The sequence below is a fragment of the Malania oleifera genome, chromosome 4, assembly GCF_029873635.1.
Source record: "Malania oleifera isolate guangnan ecotype guangnan chromosome 4, ASM2987363v1, whole genome shotgun sequence".
In the NCBI taxonomy this organism is placed as follows: domain Eukaryota; kingdom Viridiplantae; phylum Streptophyta; class Magnoliopsida; order Santalales; family Ximeniaceae; genus Malania; species Malania oleifera.
The window spans coordinates 1,365,895-1,388,142 of record NC_080420.1 but is presented as its reverse complement, the minus strand read 5'-3'; the positions used below and the strand labels follow the sequence as shown (position 1 = coordinate 1,388,142).

Here is a 22,248-nt window from a genome sequence, read left to right as displayed (position 1 = left end):
TATAAATGTTTAGTAGATCTGATAAAGTGATAATCTAGCATATTTATTTACCAAAACTTTGTATAGTACAACCTTCAAGAAAATTTGTTTATCTTATCGAAATGAGACATCTTAAAAATTTTACTTGAAGGAGTTAATATATGAGTGATATCAAAGGAGAAGTGTTATGAAAAATATAAATGTCACCCCTTATCTTTCACTCATTTATCTTCCACCCTAATAAATGTTTTACTATCCTTATTGTCCTATAATAGGTACTCTTTCCCCTCACATTTGGAACACACATATTACATGTTTGAAGTAAGTAGACATATAGAAAAAAGAAGAAAAATAAAGATAAAAGATTAGAAATATTTTGTATAAGATCGATTCTGAAATTTTGTAAAAGACCGATTTCAAATTATCATATAGTCCTCTCAAAATAGTGGAATTTTTGATCTCATCTTTCGTGGAGTAGAGATAGCCGAATAACGTAAATATGTCTCTTTTTATTTCTATTTATTTTTTCTGCATATTTTATAACAAATCTAAATATTTAAGTAAATAACTCCAAAATTTTAAACGTCCTTTTTCGCCGACACGGCCCCCGTCTCTCTCTTCGTCACGCCAACATGCATCGCGTCTCATTTCGTTCTCACTCTTATGTCCTGTTCTTCACCGGTAGTGTCTGAACAAGCCAGAGAGAAGACCCTCTCCAGCCCCTCGCTTTCTCTTCAGTTTCACTTCCATGTCGATCTTGCATATTTGCTAGCTGTAAATCACTATAAGCGCCTTTAATGGCGGAGTACAGAGCTCTCTCTCTTTTCTCCGCTCGTCGTTTTGCTGCCAAGGTCGCGATTTTTGTGTTTAGTGCGACGATCTTTGCTCTGCCTCTCGTTCGGGGTGCTACTAATCCTTCTGATGGTAGTCTCGTATTTTCTTTGCTCTGATCAAGTAGTTGTTGCTCTCTTGCGATTGATTGATTAGATTTTGGTGTGTTAAGATTGGTTCACTTGAGGTTGACTCACTGAGGTAGTGAGATGAGATCATATGTAGTGAGCTCAACAAATGGGCATTAGCTTTGTGAATATTTGATTTCGTGGTTCATTTTGTTCTAATGCTGTAGTTAGCTTTTATGTGGTGCGTTTCGTTGGCTAGAAAGCTGATGAAAATAGAGTAATTAAAACATTATTTCCTTTTTCATGCATTTTCTTCGCATCCAAGCGGAGAAGTTATGTTTATGCGCCGTTCATTTCTTTATTTTTTTGTGTATGATTTTTTGTTCTTTTTTCATACATTTTCTTAGCAGTCAATATGCTGTTCATTTCTTCGTTTTAGTGTCCAAGTTGTTTTTTTGTACGTTTATATATGTATTATGTGGGTGTGTTGCAGCTCAAGCTCTTCGGGTTATGTACGCCACATTGAACAGCCCTGCTCAGCTAACTGGTTGGAAAAGCAGTGGTGGCGATCCTTGTGGAGAGTCATGGAGAGGGGTTGTTTGTGAGGGTTCTTCTGTTGTTTCCATGTATGGAGTTATGCTACCGAGTTGTTTTGGTATTGCATTTTGTTGTTTTTATATCGTTTTGATTTTGCTAAATGGGTGTATTATGTTCTTGCCTGTGACAGTCAGATTTCTGGATTAGGGCTGAGTGGGACAATGGGATATTTGCTTTCTGACCTTATGTCATTAAGAACATTGTAAGAAAATTTGTTGTTGTATTTCCTTCCTTGAAATATGGAAATTTTAGCTTTTTCGTATGGCCTTTTGTGTTAATTTATGAAATTGTTTTCAATTGCTAGAGATATGAGTGCCAACAGCATTCACGATGGAATCCCATATCAGTTACCTCCAAATCTTACAAACTTGTAACTTCTTGTCATTTGTTGACCCTTTTTTTTTTCCTGGTAATTTATTGTCATTTGTTGATTTTTTTTTTCTAATCCAATTGCTTCATGAGGAACTGCTTATTTATTGTACAATGCAGAAATCTTGCAAGCAATAACTTAAGTGGGAACATTCCCTATTCCATTTCTGCAATGGTTTCTCTTAATTCTCTGTGAGTGGCTTGTCTTGAATGCTACAAAATTTGGTATATTTAACTATTTATTTGATTTTATGTGAACACTCGAGTTGCATTTGGGAGTCCCTCCTGTTCCTAACACTAATCTTCTTGATTTTAGGAATTTCAGTAATAATTTGCTTACCCAGTCAATTGGAGATATATTTGTTAAACTCGCTGGCCTTTCAACCTTGTAAGATACTGACTAAACACATGTTTATTGCTTTTGTGTTTCTGTCTCTTAATTTTTTTTAAATAAAAATCATGGATGTGCTTGGAAATTTATAATCTTGTCCAATTGAACAAATGTTGTGGTGTGTCTTAGATTCACTATTACAATTGTTTGGTTGGGATGCTAAGTGTGCATTGATGCTAATCTTACATGCATAATCAAATGAATAAAATGTGGCTTTAGGCGTATCCCATTTAGAAATTCTGAGGACTTATATTCTTGACTTTCCCCTACACCTTCTGTTATGTAATTTAATGTTTTGAATGTAATGGTTCTCCCATTCCACTTGCACAAATTAATAATGATTGAAGGTGGCTAAATTGAGTTTTGGGGGTGGCATGACGTGGTGGTGGGAGGCGTCTTTTGGGTTGTGGGCAGAGTGGCTATGTTAAGAAGTTTTAGGTTAGCTTTGTTGTATGGCGCGCAACACGTTATTGTTACTCTTGGGGCACCCTCATTCCTTACTATATTCTTTGTGCACCCTATATACAACACTATCTTCTATGGCTTTAAAAATAGTGATAAAAAAGAATACTACTTTTCTATGTTTGGCCGAGTAACCCACGCAATATCTACAGAGCTATAAAATTTGAATTGGTGAACTAAACGATGAATTTCCCTTAGAATTGTTTTAATACTACTTTATATAAAGGCTTAAGCTATTAGGTTGGGGGTCAACAATATATATCAAGCCTTAACAATCCTTTGCACTTGTAGCCTGACAGCATGTGGAGAGATAAACAAATGATAAACAACACTCATTTTAGGGAATAAGATAATTCTTAACAAACAAAAATAAACGGGGGCAACAAGACTAGAATCTAGGACCTCTTGGTAACTTGACTTTGATACCATGTTAGAATACCCCTTTATCTAAAAGTTTAAGCTGTTAAATTGTCGGTCAACAACGTATATCAAAGCTTTAACACTCCCTTGTATGTGTAGCCCAATAGTACGTGGAGAGATAAAACATGATAAATAACTCCCATTATAGGGACTACAATAACTTTTCAAACACCACACAATTAGCTCAAGCAACGAGACTAGAACTCAAGCTTTGATACCTTGTTAGAATACCACTTTACCTAAATGCTTAAGCAATTAAGTTGTGGGCCAACAATCTATATTAAGCCTTAACACGAATAATCACCAATAACAATTTTCCAATTAGTGCACGTGTATATAAACACGAAATTGAATAAATATCGACGAAGCATATCTTGCACCATCGAATCCATAAGAGTAATTCCTATATGGGGCTTAAGACTCTGTGATGTAGGACAAGAAGCAAGACCTTGGGAAGATCCTTGCTAGAGAATAATTAAGAAGGGTAGGGTTAAGTTAGTAGTTTATTGTGTGTGTTTAGTTTTAATTAGTATAAGATTATGTGTATTTGAGGGTTGTTAGTAATGTTTGTGTATAGTAGGGGTACATTTGTATGTAATGTAGTTTTAGGGGTTTAAGTGTAATTTCATGTAAAGAGGCTTACTTATAAATAGTGTGTGAAAGCCATGTTGTAGGCAGTTGATGAATTTGAATTGTTAATTAAACTTGAGTTCCCCCGTAGTATCTCCTCTCTCTTCCCTTCCCTTTCTTTCCTCTCTTCTAATTTCTCCATGGCTGCAGAACCTTGATGCCCTGCGTCATTTGGTATTAGAGCCCAACCATGATCTTTTTCTTCCATTTCAATTCCCCCATCTTTTCAATCTTCTTCTTACCCCCCTCTTTTTCCCTTCTTCCTTTCCCCTATTGTGCTGCAACTTCTATCTCCCTCTGTTGCAACTTCTTTTTTTCTTCTCCCCTTCTGTTCTGTGACTTCTCCCTCCCTTCTTGCTGCTGCTTCTTCTCTTCCCTTTTCTTCTTCTTTCCTTCTCTCCTTTGTTCTGTAACTTCTGCTCCCTCTGTTGCTGCTTCCTCTTTTTTCTCTGTTTCTGATCTCCTGTCCTGTCCATAATCCCCTGCTGCCAGCAGCAATCTTCCCTCTTCTCAACTCTCTCTCATTTCTGAATTCTGTGGCTGTCTCTTGGCAGTCTCTGGCAGTTTCTGTTCAGCAACTCCTCCAACTTCCCATCTTCTTCTTTTGTCTCCCATAACTCTCTCAACTCTCTTTCTCATTTCTGAATTTTGTGGCTGTTTCTTGGCAGTTTCTGGCCAGCAACTCCTCCAACCTCCCATCTTCTTCTTTTCTCTCCCATAACCCTCTCAATTCTTTTTCTCATTTCTGAATTCTGTGGCTGTCTCTTGGCAGTTTCTGTCCAGCAACTCCTCAAACCTTCCAACTTCTTATTTTCTCTCCCATAACTCTCTCAACCCTCTTTCTCATTTCTGAATTCTGTGGCTGTCTCTTGGCAGTTTCTGTCCAGCAACTCCTCCAACCTTCCATCTTCTTATTCTCTCCCATAACTCTCTCAACTCTCTCTCTTTTCTGAATTCTGTGGCTGTCTCTTGGCAGTTTCTGGCCAGCAACTCCTCCAACGTCCCATATTCTTCTTTCCTCTCCCATAACTCTCTCAACTCACTTTCTCATTTCTGAATTCTGTGGTTGTCTTTTGGCAGTTTCTGGCACTTTCTGTCATTGGTAATTACATTATTTCGTCCAACACTATTCTTGACATCTTGCAGCTTTGCTCATCATACCTTCATGTTGACATATTGCTGTTTCGATCTGTCATCATTGCACTTCCCACACGTTTGAACTTTAGGCTCTGATTCCGGAATTTTTAACATGTTACAACTTCACGCTGTCATATTGCACCTCTTCTAGATGTCAATTTGTTACCTATTTCCCTTATTGCTGCATAATTGGTAGATAGTTGTCCAGCAACTGCATCTCTCCTTTACGTATAGATGGTAGTCAGTTCATCCAATGGCTTTGTCCTTTTTCTTCCTTTGGGATGGTAGGCAGTCCGTCTAGCCACTGCATCTTTTCTTTTTCCAGAGACATGGCTTTCCTCCTTTCGGGCAGAGATGGTTATTGTGTCTTTTCCTTTTACATAGAGATGGTAGGTAGTTTGTCCAACCGCTGCAGCTTATTGTAGATGGTAAGAAGTCCATGCAGAATACTGCATCTTTTCCTTTTGTGCCAAGATGATAGGCAATCCGTTCATACATTGTGTCTTCCTTTTGTGCAAAGATGACAGACATTTGTCCTGCCAATAGCCAATGCATCTTTTCCTTTTATGTTGGGATAGTAGACAATTCATCCAGCTACCATGTCTTCTTTCTTCCTCAGTGCAGAGATGGTACTTGATCAATCTAGCCACTACTTTTTTCATTATGCCAATGTTATGGTCAATCTGTCCAACGATTGCATCTTCTTTCCTACTTTCATGCAGAGATGGTAGGCAAACCATCCGGCCGTTGCTCTTACACTGTTTCTTCTGCATGGAGATGGTAGGCAGATGTCTAGCCATTGCGTTTTCTTTTTGCGTAATATCATCCGTTCCACTTCTTTGAAGTTTTTGTTTCCCCTTGCTACTGTCCAATGTTATCCCAGGGCAGAATTTCTTACAGTTCTTAACTTTGTTGCATCCTTTTAAGTGAAGGAATGAAGAAAAGGGGGTTGCTGTTAGCACTGAAATTTACCTGGGCTAACTTGGAAACTAAGTCAAAAAGCAGGACACTTTGAAATCCTAATTTCTCTATCCCTACGTCTTTTATGTTGTTTCATGATCTTTTCACCCTTTTTACCTGTTTCTTGTGGTTTTAGCAGAATGGTCCAGGGAGCTTTGAGTCTCATTACACGATAATTGATAAATCCCCTATTTATTTAGGGTTTTTCTTATTCATTTTTTTAATCTTTTTTTGGTTTTTTATTTTTTATTTTATTTTATTTTATTTTTGGAATTAAAGTGTTTTCCAAGCATTATTGGTGATTTCCTTCAAAAAAAATTCTAAAAAAATTCAGATGAAAATTGGTTCATGGCTGCCCATGCATAGGTGCTTGGCAGGGTGAAATGGCACCATTTGTAAAGTGAAATTTAAAAAAATATAATAAATGGAGGGGTGCAAAAACAAAGTTGTTTTGGGCACCCCCTATCACCCTTCTTCTTGTGTGTTCTTCCATGATTTTCGATAGGTTCTCCCATGCAATCCTTGCATCCTTCCTCACTCTAATCATCTAATAGGGAATGTCAACTCTCCCCTTCCCTCCTTCCACTCCCCGAAGGCTCCGTCCTAGTGTAAGGGGGGCTCCTGAGCTTAGCCTCTCCAGCAATGGTAGCCCTGCTAGGTCTCCCCTGTTGCTCGGTGAACCTCAGCCTCAGGGCCCTTCCTCCTGGTCCTTACGCAGTCCTATGTCCCCTATAAAACCCCCTCACACCTGGAAAATAGAGCAGAAACTTTGACTCTCTCTCTCTCTATATCGTTCTCTCTAACTACTTGTAAGCCCTCTGCCTCCCCTGTGCTTGGTTTTCTGGTAAGCCAAATTCATCCATCACCTCCTGTCTTTGTAATCTCTCTCTCTCTCTCTCTCCAGCCAGTTTAAGTAGGCATGCTTAAATCCACGTGAGTTTGTGCACAAATGTGTATGCAGGCACTGCTTTGCAGTGCATGCATTAAGTGTCCATTTTGCATAAAGTGCATATGGGTGAACATAGAGTGCATAGTCAGGTGGTGTATGGATGACTCTGGTGTGTTGGTGTGTGCATTATGGTTGCGTGCATGGAGTTTAATACTGTTTGAAGAATGCTTGACTGGATGTATGGGCTCATGGCAGGTTGTGATTTGTGTGAATGCATGCTTAAATCCACGTGTGTGTGTGTGTGTGTGTTTTGGAGTGGATGTGTGTAATGGCCAACCGTGGCATTAGAAGGTGCCATGTCAATTAACTTGCGAGTGTGCATGATTATGCAATACCTGCACTCGTGTGAATGCATGGATGATGTGGCATGCATGCATTTGTGTGTTGTATGTAAATGACCTTTGTGAGAGTATGTGGGGAGTACTTGTGAATAGGATAGACATGTGTGTGGGTTGTTAGGATATGAATGGATGCATGTAACCAGTTGCCATTATCAATGTTGAAAATTGGTCTTATAGATGTCTAAATGCGAACATGTTAATGTTTCATGTATATGATTCAGTTAGTGCCTTTAATATGCATAAATTAGTGGAATTTAGTGTTCTGGCCTTCAAAAATCTATGTGTTTATGCTAAAAAAATCAATGTGTCTTAATTATTGTTTTGAAACTAGTATGTTAGTTAATAACATTTCTGGTCAAGGTTCTCTAATATTAGTGTTATCTTAGTTTGAAATCTATACTGATAGTTTTCAAAATTTATGCTTGTATGTTTGGTTTTGTTTTGTGTTTAGTTAGTAATCCTGAATGCTTGTAATATGTCACTATTGCTGGGTTCATCATTTTCCTTGTGTCAGTTATTTTTTATATGAGTATCTCTCATTGTCATTCTGTTGTGTACTTGTCATCGTTGTGCAGGAAAAATTAAAAAAAAATGCTCAAAAATTCAGAACAAGCCCAAATCAGGCGATATATATATGATCTTTTGAAGTCAATTCATGTGTTGTGTATGTCGTTTTGCATTATTTATCACCGACTTATCATCTTCTGCATGCGTGTATAACCCCAAATGGAACTAGGGGTGGGTATTTAGACCTCATTTATCTTATTCTAAGATGCATTTTGTCTAGTTAATTACTTTGAGTTTTGGTGAATGTATTAGGTGATGTTGCATTTTTGCATATTTTCTGCATTCTTTCTTTTGAATTTGCAAATGTGAAATCAATCATATGATGGAACTCGGAAGTGGGACAATTGCATCCTTTTGGGATTCTTGTGGTGAAGATGACCTCCAAGATGGCTGAGATTGTTCTATATTTAAAATTTTGTATTCCAATACGCATGGAAAAGTGACAAGTCTTGTTTGTTTGGTTGAATTCAAAGGAAATTGTTGGCTAATTAGGTACCATTAATAGAATGAGTGTGTAGGGGACGTTGTAACTTCCCCTCGCATGATTGTACTCCGGAACCCTACCTTGGTTGCACAGACCAAAACTATTGATTTCTTGGACCTAGGGCTAATGTTAGTATTAATTAGGTGATCTAACCACATCTAGGTCAAAACATGCTAGTGGAAACTTTCATTGAATGCTCAAAGATTCATAAGTATCATGACATATTGATCTTGACAAGTTTTAGCTATTCTATTAGTGGCTACTGGATATATATATATATTTTTTCTTCGAAGCCGACATTGGGCCTAGGCTATGCAATGGGAGGTAGTCCATCTCCCGTCCCACACTCTTTGTTGAACGCTCAAACCCATGATTTCATCACATACTAACACAGCTTCCATTATAGTTGAAGCAGTTGGATCATCTATGATTCGGACATCTTGACGGAATCAATGACAGCGGTTTTTGTCATGGGCTTAAAGACTTTGTATTTGCATAGAGCGGATGACTCTCTTCCCGTCTCATTTAGTTGTGACTTGATGAGGAACCACAATGTTGATGGGTAAAGGCAGGGACCTCTCCTTGTGTTTATAGAGTTCTAAGAAAAATCTTACCAATCAAGGGCTGTCTACTCATGAAGCCCATACTAACATAATCCCATTGGTGCATAAGGCCCAATGCTATATATGATGATTACGTACCATCACAACATTAAATTTTAGTACTCTGAAAGACCTGGCATTCAATTTAACTCAGGTTTTACGAAGTGGGCTATTCTGGTCCATAAAATTCTAACACTAAATTTTCAAAATATAATGGCATATTGATCTCAACAAGTTATTGCTATCATACTAGCGGCCGCTAGATACTATTTTTTTTCTTTGAAGCCCACACTGTGCCTAGGCTATGCAATGGGAGGTAGTCCATCTCCCATCCCATACTCTTTCCATCCCTCTCATGATTGAGGCCTTCAACATGGATGTTTGAAGCTTTAACCACCGCGATGTTCTGTAGATTCAATATTCTATGGTTTACATCGACTGATTTGTGAATGCAGGGATCTCTCTTTCAACAACTTTACTGGAGATCTTCCTACATCCATTAGTTCGTTATCCAATATTTCTTCTATGTAAGTGTATTATTCTGCCACTTCCTGTAAATGATCCGCTTGTATTTTTCTGCTCTCCTTTTTCTTTTTCTCTTTGCTTGAACACCTCTTGATATCTGAATTTATGTCAGCTATGTGCAGAATAATCGGCTAACTGGTTCTGTTAATATCCTCTCAAGATTACCTTTGACTAATCTGTGAGTTTAATACTCTTATACTGGAGCTTGGTGTTGTTATTTTTTGCATCTTTGATATTCTTACTCCAAGTTTTTTAGCAGAAATGTTGCATACAACAACTTCAGTGGATGGATACCACATGAACTTAGTTCAATCCCAAATTTTATGTAAGCTGTTATGGTTCTCTTATCTATTAAGCTTATGTGCTTATTGGCATTAAAATTTCCACAAATTTTGACATAGAATATAAAAAAATATATTAGATATGTTGGAAACTCATTTGACAATGGTCCCGCTCCTCCACCTCCACCGTATACGTCACCTCCTCCTCGTAGATCTCATAACTATCATAATCATTCTGGAGCTGGCATGCAAAAGTCCCCTGGTTCTGATGGTCAATCATCCCATCCAGATAGTGGAAAAACTAAGGCGGTGAAAGTTGGACCTATTGTGGGCATAATTTTTGGTTCTATCATTGTTGTTCTTTTTGCTCTGTTTGCTGTTGTTTTTTGCGTACACAACAGGAGGAAGGAAGCCCATTCAAGAGCTTCTACAGAAAGTATCTCTCTTGGCACTGAAAAGGGTTGGTTTTCTTCACCTTTATTTCCCTCCGCCATCATCGTTCTCCATTTTTTCTCATGGGGAATAGCCCTATTTTTTTTTGATTTTGAACTCATTTTTTGGGAGGAGAATGCTCCCTTAAACAGTTGAAAGTATTTTTTGTGATTTCCTTCTTAAGCACCAAGCAGTTAAATTATTTTAAAAAAAGGTTATTGAAATACTGTGATCGGCAAGTTTCTGCAACTTTAAGGACAATAACTTTTGTGATTTAAAAGGTAAGCTGGTGAACATATTATATTCCAACCAGAAATGCTGCAAATTGTGTTGAGATATCTGTTATTCTAGCAATACATACATTTGTCTTCATGTCAACAAAGGCTTAAAGCAAGTAAGCTACCATGCCTGCTTGCTGCATGAATCCCATTCAGCAGGGCATGTTTTGAATAAAATAAATTATGTATAAAAAAAATAACTAAAATCTCTTTGTACGTTCTTAACAGTAATGAGATCATTGCTCTATGGATGCCAAAGAACCACTTAGTTTTCTAAATAAGCTTGTGCATTCTTAATTTATTCTTTTGGTAACTTCGTGCAGTGCAAATTGTAGAACTAATTTTATGCTAATCGTCTGTAAAGTTTAGACATAATTTCTTTGTCTCTAACTTTCTTTATTACATCTTGCTTTACATTTTATCATTAATTATTCAATAGCTGATGTGTAGTGCTTTTTTTTGGTCTATAATAAGCAATTCCGTTTGATACATTCGGTGCTGTGTTTCAGTAAATACAGAGATGCAAGAGCGGAGGGCAAAACATGTGGTTACTGTGACAGATTTGAAGCCCCAACCGGCTCAAAAATTGATGGTTGAAAGGGTACATGGGAAAAATGGAACTGGAAATAGAGTGAAGTCCCCCATAACTGCTACTTCATATACAGTTGCTTCCCTCCAAACATCAACTAATAGCTTTAGTCAAGAATTTCTTATTGGTGAAGGTTCCCTCGGTCGTGTTTACAGAGCTGAATTTCCCAATGGAAAGGTATATTTAAAATTCATGCAAGTTCTTTTGGTTTGTGTCTTTCAGATTTTTTAATTGATCAAAATTTTTTTAGAAGATGAATTTTATAATTAAAAATACATTTTAAAAGTAACAGTTAAACTGTATAGTTCTTTGTTTTTATATTTATTAAATCTTCAAACTGAATAGTTTTTTGTTTTTATATTTATTAGTGATTTAATAGATACATGAGATGAGTATTTAGCTGCGGTTTTTTTTATTATTGAATGCATATCTTTTAAGACCAAATATTATGACTAGAAAAGATAAATGTTGTTTACATGTTAAGACATGTCTAGAACTATGAATCTGTAATGGAGACTGGTTTTGACATATTTCAGATAATGAGTGTTGGTACTGAAATTTCATATTGCAATTTGTTATGCATGATTTCTTTCTTTGTAAAACAGTATCTAGTTAATGTGTTACAAGTCTTAATGTGGGTTCGCACTCCTGCCTTCTTTTAGGTTCCATTTCATTGGTTAAAATGCAGCCCTCAATAGCATGGTTCGAAATCGCGGTCGCGGGTAACGTCGCGAAACGGTCGCGGGTGTCGCGGGTCGCGGGAGACGCGGGTGTTACGTAACGGGAAGCGGGCGTAACGGTCGTGAATTTTTTTCACACATGCACAACCATGCCAAATTTAAAAAATAAGCATGAAATCCATTAATACATGATTTTTAATGAATTTTGCAGGCTTTCATTCACTCTACAAATGCTTTTTAATAGGCATTATGATTTTTATATTAATTTTAGTGCGCTGTTTAAAAAAAAAATCATATTTTTTTTTAGTTTACATTAGTTTAATGAGTAAAAAGATGTAGAAATGTAAGAATCAATTAATTAAAGTCATAAAGTTACTAAAAATGAATCAATACTCAATAGACTTAATACTCAATATACACATTACAGTGATTACATATACATGAATTTAAAAAGTGATTAATATCAAATATCAATAAATAGTTGAAAATACATGAATACAATATTACAAATTTATAACATAACTCATGTCACCACCAAAAAGAATGACGTGGAGGGTCTTCATAATTTGCATCTGTATCTTGAGATTGGGATGGGAAATTATCTCCCCATCCTTGTGGAAATACATAGTTAAATGAACCCAAGTTTGCGTCATTTTGTTGTTGCTCTTGAAAATGTACTGGTGATGAAAATTCTCCTGAATAATGTCTATAAGTTGGGGCAGGGGCTGGCTCTGGGTAGTGTGTAGAAGAAGACTCACTAGATCCTGAGATTCCTGATCCACTGGGATAAAAATGTGAGTCACGAGATGCATAATGTGGATATGCTGGATGAGATCCATATGATTGTGATGATGAACCATCTAAACCAAAGTCGCCAAAACTACGAACCACACCATATGAATCTTCAGTAGAATCGCTAGGGTCACCACGAGCACTCCTTCTCCTGGGTTGTGAAGATTGGTTCCCTGGAGGAATACCCAAGTCATAATTTTCAGGTATGTCATGTAGTCCATAAGGATCAGAAGGATATATATCCCTTCCAAATGATGTCCCTGTATCATATCCATAATTATATTCTACACCGCCGCCTCCACCACCACCACTGCCACCCCCCCCAACCCCAGCTCCAGCACCACTATTACCATCATCATCACTTGGTGGGCTCAAACCAAGATTGTCATCACTTTGTGTGCGTTCAGGACTTGAACTTGAATCATCATGCGCGTTTATTGGTGGTTGATCACCTCCTTCTGTAGTACCACCAACCTCTTCATTTAACCAATTTGAATTGTCCTGACCGTCGAGTAGTGGTGTCTCTCTCTCCTCTAACCATTGACTTAAAGGATCATCTTCTTCGAAAATGTAATCCAAATTGATAGGATTGAAACCCTCTTCAATTTCTCGTTGGCTTCTTCTCATTGTACGTCTTAACTTTAACCTCATGTTGTAATGTACGAAAACAAGTTTTTGTAGTCTCATGTACTTTAATCTATTTCTTGTTTTCGTATGGATGAGGCTAAAGGTGCTCCAATTACGCTCACAGTTCGAAGCTGATGTGGTCTGGCTAAGAACTCTAATTGCTATTCTTTGGAGCTCAGGAGCACACAAGCCATAATGAATCCACCATTCAGCTGCATGAATAATTAAAAAGAGTTTTATGTTAGTATAGCGTATTTCAAAAGTCAAATTTGAACACAAAGAGAGAAAATAGAGTAATTCTCTATTATTTAGCTATATAGCCATATTTACCAGGATTTGTTTGTTTTACTGCCCTTTGAGCCAACGGGGTTCCAAAAGTCTCTTGCCTATCTCGATATAGCAACAACTAAAAAAGGATGATTGTGAAATATAATTAATTAATTAGATATATTAATAATTATTCTTAAAAGTATTATTAAATACTAGAACAATTCATTATTCAATTTAATGGAACCAATACTTACTTGATTAATAGCCCGAATTTGAGTATCTATATCGGGTACCAACTTGGTTATCACTTTTTTAACTCCATCCATGACTTCTCTAGCAACTTCAGGAGAGGGTGGGGCACCATAAAGAAATTGTGGGTTCAAAAAATACCCTACAATTAAATTTAGAAACATATTAATCAATAGTTTTCTAATGCAACCATGCATAATTTAAAAGTTAAAATAATAAGAAATTGTATTTGATTTACACTTACCAGCAGCGTGCAAATCTTGGTGCAACTGAAAACTCCACCGGTTGTCAATAATTTTCCAATAGTCTTTGTAAAACCGGCAATCTTTTTGAATGGCCAACTTCGCCCTATCAATTGCCTCGTATATGAAGCCCATGGTTGGTTTTTCATCACCATCAACCAATTTAAGAACTTTCACCAAGGGTTCTTGCACTTTAATTATATCAGAGGCCTTTTGCCAAAACTCTTTGCCTAAGATAATTTTCTTCGAATCATATGCTGGGCCTGATTTTGCCATTCCAAACCTTGAGTTTTTCCAAGCATCAGATGTAAACATTTCCCTTAGTGCTTGTTTATGCCTGACAATAGTCTCCAAAGCAATGAAATTTGTGGCAAATCGAGTGATGGCAGGGCGAAGTAACTCTCTATTATTTGTGAATTTCTTCATGAAATTCACTGTCCATGTGTGGTTGTAAATAAATGAGGTTATTGTTCTTGCATCTTCTAAGACCTTCTTCACGTTACTTTTCTTACCAATATCTTCAAGAATAAGGTCTATGCAATGAGCTGCACATGCTGTCCAATAGAGATTGGGCCTCTTCTGCATTAATAATTTTCCTCCTGCCTTCATTGCAGCTTCATTATCAGTCACTACTTGGACAACATTCTCCTCTCCAATTTCTTCAACCACCTCATCCATTAATCTGAAATGAAATTATAAATTCAATAATTACTACTATTTAATTAAAAACATGCAAGTCCATAATACTATTTGCATATACAATTAAAATTAGAAAATTACCTGAAATAATATTCAGCTGTTCTGCTTGGCACATCAGAGGCATCAACTGATTTATGAAACACGGTGCCTCTATCGCAATAAACTAAAAAGTTTATAATGTGTTTTCTAGTTGGTCCTGACCAACCATCACACATAAGTGTTACACCTCTTTCCTTCCAAATTCCAGCAAAAGAAGCTATATAATTTTTCATTTCTTGATACTCTTGCTCCAAATAAATTTCAGATATCTCATAGGGTGATGGACCCTTCACCCCCTTTCCAACCTCTGCAGCAATATCAAGCATAGGCTGCATAAATGGAGAGTCAGCTACATTCGCTGGAATCCGATTATAAATTAGGAATTTTCCAACCGCTTTTCCTAATTTACTTCTTAAACCTTTCAGTAACTTTGTGTTGAGTTTTGGTTGTTTCGCACTCTTGCTTCTTTCTAAAATAGGATCCATTGCCTTTAGTCTAGCTTCAGGGGCATCAGGATTGATCCATTGTCGTCCACTACCTCCAGCTTCTCGACCACTATAAGATCGAGCTCCTGCTCTATTGAAACCACTGGTAGCACCACTGCCAGAGCCACCTCCCTCTTCATAAATATTACCCCTTCCAGTTGTTCTTGCTCGAAATCTTTGTCTCTCTTCCCATTGTTGTTGTGATCGCATGCTTTCTTGTCGAGCGAATCTCATACTTTCTTCTTCCAAGTCTTCTTCATCGCTGAAATTCTCAAAATCTCCTCTAATTTGGGCTTCTGCTTCTTCTTGCCTTTTTTGTTTATCTCTTTTCTTCTCAGCATACTGTTGTAGATGTTTCATCATTTGTTCTCTTACTTGTGTGGTCACATTTGAGCATCCAGCTACTTGACCCTTTTTATGTGCCAAGTGTTGTTTCAAGCGTGTAATGCCCCCTTTGATTATCTTCCCACATAACTTACACATAATAACATGTCTATTACCGTCTACCGCAGTACCAAAATGCCATCCAATATCTTCACTAGGTAAGTTTTCATTTCCTCTATCACGTGACATATTGATAGACTTAATTTGATGATCTCTACACAAAATATAAAGAAAATACAAAGTTACAACCTTCCTACAATGACAGGAATAATATAATTAGTAATTTAGTAAATATTAAATAATAAGTACTAAATAGTCCTAATTTTAAATACTTATTACGTAAAAATAAGTATAATATTTGATTAAAAATAATAAGTAATGTTTATTATTTTTATATATAAATAAACAAAATTATAAAATATTAGATATTTTATTACAAAAAAAATATATTCCTTTATCTTTAAAAAGATATTTTCATTATTTTTTATAGCTTGATTTTATTTTCATTTATAACTATAAGAAATTAACAGGTGAAAAAGATTTTTGCTCTACTTTCATATACATCATAGCATCACAAATAGAGATCCATACATTACAAATTGACTATTTAATTTTTTAAACATTTTCTCAGTATATGGATTAAAATATTAGATATTTTATTACAAAAAAATATATTCCTTTATCTTTAAAAAGGTATTTTCATTATTTTTTTAACTTGATTTTATTTTTATTTATAACTATAAGAAATTAACATTGTAATTTTAAAGGTGGAAAAAACTTGCTCTACTTTTATATACATCACAGCATCACTAATAGAGATCCATACAGTATAAATTTCTATTTAATTTTTTAAGCATTTTCTCAATTTATGGATTAAAATAAAATTTTTCTACAAATTCCAGTAGTAAACTAGTAATTAGCAAAAATCTGAATTATTAATATATTAACTATTAGGTTAAAATGTTTTTTATTAAGTTATCAATTTTTACTTTATTTGATAACTGAAAAACAAAAAATAGATCATGTAACGATTTATTTTACCTAATTTTAAATTTAACGTCAAAATGATATTTTAAAACTTAAAAAATATTTATAAATAGGAAATATGTGATAAAACTAAATTTTCCTAATTACCTTTCAAAAAATATAAGACAATTAAAATATTTATAAATTAAGAAAATTTTATTTTACATAATTATTACTATTTTTTGATTTTTTACTCTATTAAATTACTCTTTTTTTAATTCAATTTAACAAACATAATTTACAACAAATTATAATTAAAAAAAAAACATAATAAAAAGTTTAAGATGTGGGAGATTTCTGATCTTTGAAAAGAAAAAAAAAACAAGAGCTGCATCTATAGGCAAGGCATAAGACTAGAAAAGAGTATTTTTTGTACTAATGTTGTATCTTGGAAGTCTGTAACCATAATACTATTAGTCTATTTCTAATGGTGTCAGCTTTCAAAAAATGTTAATGCGATACCATATAAATGAAATTGATATTGTATATGAATATAATAATTTACAACAAAAAAAATGCTGTTAGGGGAAATAATTATGCAAAATGTTGTTTTACTCACAAATATAAAATTGCATAGAAATAGAACATGAGAAATTGTCCACTCCATATTTTTGGAATGCCATGTCATAGTCATTTATTTTAAAATAATATATATTTTATATGCAATGAAACCAAAAGGAAAGAAAGAATACGTAAAGAATGAATAAAAGTATGTTAATCAAAACAGAATATGACATGCTTGCATATTAAATGAATCTGAAATTTTAAAGCTTTTTACTCTATTAAATTACTTTTTTTTTTTTTAATTTAATTTAACAAACATTACTTACAATAAATTATAATTAAAAAAAAAACATAATAAAATATTTAAAATGTGGTTGTGGGTGTTGAGTGTTATTGAAATAAAGCTTATCTCATACGCGAGATGAGCAGAGGGCAGAGAGTCTGAGACTCTGAGTGAGACCGAGAGAGGGGAGGCGACTCGGAGGATGGAGGAGCCTCGAAGCCTCGAAGCTTCGTGCGACGACTGGCGGAGGGCTGGCTGGTGGCTGCGAGTGCGACGACGCCGACGACTGGTAGAGGGCTGGCTGGTGGCGGCGAGTGCGACGACTGGCGGTGGCGGATGAAGCTGCCTTCGTTCGGCCACTCTCAAGCTTCGAAGAACTTTGTTAGGTTCAGGATTCAGGAAACGAAGGCTGCGAAGATGAGTAACTCAGGCTTCAAAGGAGTGAAGGCGTGAAGCCATCTTATAGCTTCAGCGGCTCGGCCAACAAAACTGCAAGTAAGTATTTTTGTTTTTGAATGTTAGATTTAGGTAGATTGAATGGTAGATGGGTGCTTGGGACTCGGGAAAGGGGGAAAGGAACGCTGCGCAGCAGAAAGCAGATTCTGCAAGTTGTCGGTATGTAACGGTCCGTAACGGACTGTTACGGAGTGTAACGTAGGGGTAACGGCTGTTACGGACCGTTACGGAGCCGTAACGGCCGTTACGGCTGTGAATTTTTTCCGAACCGCATTATCGGCCCGGATCGGTTTCGGAGTCCTTGATTTACGTTACGTATCGGCCGTTACGTTACGTAACGGCCGTTATTTAAAACCATGCTCAATAGTAAATATACTTAATATATCATATTTGAGCAATATCTTTTCATATTAATCGATTTGAATTTTTATTGAAGTTTTATGATTTGTATTTTGCCTTTTTCATGTTTTTAAATATTTTTTTATAGAAAAAGAAGAGATTTCACTAATAGGAGAAACGAATTTACAAAAAGGAGAATTACACATCTCTCGTAAAAGTCTTGGAACAAACCAAAGGAAAAAACTAAACAACAACAAATAAAAACAACAACAACAACAACAACAACAACAAGCCTTAAGTCCCACTAGGTGGGGTCGGCTACATGAATCCTTTTTCGCCAATTCACTTGATCCAAAGCGTTTTCCTCTATTAGATTGAGGGCTATTAAATCCTTCCTCACTACCTCATTCCAAGTTATTTTAAGCCTACCCCTACCCCTTTCCATGCCAGAAACAATAATTGACTCACTCCTCTTCACAGGTTCTCTACTAGGCCTATGTTTTAAATGTCCAAACCATTTAAGCCGCTCCTCCCTTATCTTGTTTTCAACCGGTGCTATGCCTAAAATATTGCGTATATGCTCATTTCTTACTTTATCTTTTAGGGTTAAACCACTCGCCCACCATAACAGTTGCATCTCAACAACTTCTATTTTTTGTGCATGTTGCTTCTTAGTTCCCCAACATTTTAAACCATAAAGCATAGCTGGTATAATAGCTGTCTCATAAAACTTTCCTTTTAATTTTGAGAGTATTCTATGAACACACAAGACACAACACGCCTGATGCACTCCTCCATTTTACCCAACCTGTTTTAATTTTATGTACTACATTTTCTTCAATTTCCCCTTCAGCTTGCATAATAGATCCAAGATATCCAAATTTATCAATGCTAGTAATCTCTTGATTATCAAGTTTAATCTTCTTTCGGTTGCTACTCCTTACATTTACTGATATTACATTTCGTATATTCTGTCTTATTCCTTCTTATCCTAAACCCTTTGGACTCTAATGTGACTCCAAAGTTCTAGCTTAGATTCCTCTATGCTCCTACTATTATCAATCATCACGTTATCATCTGCAAACAACATACACTAAGGGATCTCATTTTAGATATTCCTAGTTAGTTCATCAATTACTAAAGTAAAAAGATAGGGACTCAAAGTAGAACTTCGATGTATACCTATTGTGCTTGGAAAATTTTTAGGTTCACCTATTACACCCCTAACGCTAGTTTCTACTCTATCATACATAAACTCAAAAGATTCCTCCAATCTCACTGAACTTCCAAAAAGCTAACTCCCTTAAAAAACCCAATCCCAACACACCACAAAGAGGCGAAGTAGTGAATCTTTTCCAGAACTAGTCGCAAATTCATTATTTTTCCTTGACAAGGTTTGTGCATTATGCTCCAACCATAACTCCCACAGCACTGCAAATAACCACATTTTCATAACCCAACCCTATCCTTCCTCCCAAAACCCTCAAATGAAGTAGCCAAAAATTCCTCCACTGATACCATACAAACCCAATTTTCTCGCGAAACACCAAATAACTTATTCCAAATCCTCTAAGAAAAATCACAGTGCAGAAAAAGATGGGAAGCTGTCTCAGAATTCTTGTAGCAGAGAAAACAAACATTTGTAGGTAGAACCTTCACAAGTATTTTGATTTGTAAAAAAAGTTATTGGTATTGATTTTATTAAGCACATCCCACCAAATAAAAGCCTTAATTTCTGTGGTGCTTTGGCCTTCCAAATAATAGAATATAGTGGGAAAAAAAATTGGAATTGGTCAAGAACTCAAAATATGATTCACAAGAATAGACTTCTGAATGATCCAAATACAAAGACCAAACATTTGTACCTGAATAAAGGCGATAGTTATTCAATAAAATCAACAAGATGATAACTCCACTAACTCTCTATCCTTAAGGGGTCTCTTGAAATGAAAAATCAAAGAGACAAAAGGACTAACGGAATCACACAAAGAAAGAAATAACACTATTTTGCCCTGAGCTCAATTGGAAGAGCCAAGGAAAAGATGTGGATAAGATACGAACCACAGGTCTTCCAAAAACAAATCTAAGAACCCCTCCCAACCACAAATTTAGTGTGAGGAATGAGTAAGGGATAGATTTGAGAGAGATCTCCATGGACTCTTTAAAGAACATCTTAAAATAACACTAGTATCCCAACCATTCTCAGTCAACCCAACCTTACTTCCGTGTCCCAGCCCACCATTCATTTTAGACCTCTAAACCTCTTCCCAACTTACTAAATGATCCCTATGCCTTCTAAATCTAGACCATAAGAAATCTCTTATAATTTTCTCAAGCTTACTAGAAATCCAATTGGAATCTTAAAAATAGACAAATAACACAACATAATACTAGACAGACAAGCCTCAATAGGAGTGATTCTACCCCTAAGAGAGACAAGAGCCCTCTTCTAGCCATTTAAATGCTTAGCTCCGCTACTGGATTCCAAAAATCAGTAGATCTAGTATTACCTCCCCAAGGGACCCCTAAATTAGTGAAAAGCCAATCCAATAAATCATGGCCTACATAAGAGGAGCACTCGCTAGTGCGCTCCACAGACACATTTATAGCTGCTAAATCACTCTTCCCCATGCTAATTTTAATCATAGACACCCTCTTATAAATTCGGGGAACACTAAAAATACTCCTTAGAGAAGGGCTATGATCATCAAAAAAGGAAATAGCGTCGTCAATGAATTGAAGATGAGAAATAACCATTCCTTCTCTCCGTACTACAACATTTCCACTAACACCCAATCCACTCCCCTATGTACCATCCTACTTAAAACATCAACTACTAGGACAAACAAAAAGAGGGAGAGTAGGCCTCCTTGTTTAATACCCACTTGAGGCCCTAAACCATGACTTAGGTTCACCATTCACAACAACGACGAACTGCATATTAGACAAACAACCCCTTATTAACTGGCCCCAATGCTCACCAACTAAATCTGACAGTCTTTCTTAAAATCCAATTTGAAAATGAACCTCCTGTTCTTTCTCCTACTAATATCCTCCATCATTACGTTAGCTAGGAAATAGCATCCACTATCTTCCCCCTGCAAACGCACTTTTAGCTGTTGAGGTAGTATTACCAAGTACTGTACTTAGCATATTAGTCAGTACTTTGGTGATGATCTTATAAACACTAGAGATTAGACTAATAGGTCTAAAGTCCTCTACCTTGATAGATCTACGCTTAATAGGCACCAAAGCAATAAAAGTGGATTTAACATCCTTGCTCAAAATCCCTTTCCCATAAAATTTGATAAAGACTTTAAACATACCATCCTTAATGAATCCCAGTAGTCTTGAACAAAAGCTATATTAAAGCCATCCGAACTTGGAGCTTTATCCCTCTCCATCTAAAAAAATACCCCTCACCTCCTCTTCATCAAGATTTCTCTCTTCGCATTTGATTCCAGAAATGGGATTCCACTTTAACCCCTCAACCATCGGTCTGCAAACATCCTTCTCAAAATATAAACTATCAAAGAAGTTAGTGATCTTAGAGGTGATCTGGCTTAGGGTTAGTGGTAATTCTCCCTTCCCCCACCTCCCAACTCCCCAATTAAATTCTTTCTCATTTTCCCATTTGCTAGCCTGGGAAAGAAACTAGAATTATAGTTTTCATCTCTGACCCTTTTAAATTTGGCCTTTGCCTCGAACTCTTCACTTTCTTAAAAATCATCTATTCCAATTCATTCTTCAAAGAAATTTTTTTTACCTCCTCACTTTTTGAGAGATTGAACTCACTTTCCTTCCCATCCAAAGAATTCAACTTGCCTAAGATGTTGGATTTTCTAATTCCAACATCACCAAACACCTTCTTATTCCGTACTTTCAACTTCTCCTTTAGACATTTCAATTTCCTTATAAACCTGTTCCCAACCCCTTTCCATATCCAATTCCCAAGAACTCCTCACGAACGGCTTGAAAGTCACATGACCCAGCCACATATTCTTAAACCTAAAAGGAGTAGGACCCCAAGGCGCCTTGCTTGATTTCAACATAATGGGGAAATGATTAGAAGTAGGCAGCTGGAGAACAGTTTGGGAGAAGTTAAAAAATTCTTCCATCCATTCACTACAGAACAAGAACTTATCAAGCCTGCTTGTCATCGCACTAGCCCCCCATTTGCCTTTCTAATGTTTGCCTTCCAAGATCCATTTGTAGGAAGCATTGAACCATGTCATGTTTTTCAAATTGATATTGAACAATTCATTTCCTTAGGGTTTGTTT

General features: G+C 36.2%; 2 protein-coding genes across 3 annotated transcripts in view; one reads left to right on the top strand and one right to left on the bottom strand.

Annotated features, from left to right (window-relative positions):
• The first annotated feature begins 563 nt into the window (after window positions 1–563).
• LOC131153335 (protein STRUBBELIG-RECEPTOR FAMILY 8) overlaps window positions 564–22,248 on the top strand; it is a 56,288-nt gene continuing 34,603 nt past the window's right edge. The window contains exons 1-11 of one of the 2 annotated variants that reach the window (XM_058105568.1): window positions 564–903; window positions 1,372–1,504; window positions 1,606–1,677; window positions 1,780–1,821; window positions 1,965–2,036; window positions 2,161–2,232; window positions 9,243–9,314; window positions 9,425–9,490; window positions 9,572–9,637; window positions 9,734–10,053; window positions 10,813–11,069. In XM_058105568.1, the coding sequence (XP_057961551.1) occupies window positions 777–903; window positions 1,372–1,504; window positions 1,606–1,677; window positions 1,780–1,821; window positions 1,965–2,036; window positions 2,161–2,232; window positions 9,243–9,314; window positions 9,425–9,490; window positions 9,572–9,637; window positions 9,734–10,053; window positions 10,813–11,069 (1,299 nt within the window). In that variant the 5' untranslated portion in view covers window positions 564–776. Of the gene's footprint in view, window positions 904–1,371; window positions 1,505–1,605; window positions 1,678–1,779; window positions 1,846–1,964; window positions 2,037–2,160; window positions 2,233–9,242; window positions 9,315–9,424; window positions 9,491–9,571; window positions 9,638–9,733; window positions 10,054–10,812; window positions 11,070–22,248 lie in introns of both variants that reach the window. The other variant, XM_058105566.1, reaches the window with a different exon arrangement.
• Window positions 11,907–21,096, bottom strand: LOC131153334 (uncharacterized). The gene is made up of 5 exons (XM_058105565.1): window positions 14,533–21,096; window positions 13,755–14,434; window positions 13,516–13,652; window positions 13,322–13,397; window positions 11,907–13,203 (listed from the first exon to the last, which is right to left on the bottom strand). Exons 1-5 carry the CDS (start codon window positions 15,546–15,548, stop codon window positions 12,101–12,103), a joined length of 3,012 nt encoding a protein of 1,003 aa, XP_057961548.1. The 5' UTR covers window positions 15,549–21,096; the 3' UTR covers window positions 11,907–12,100.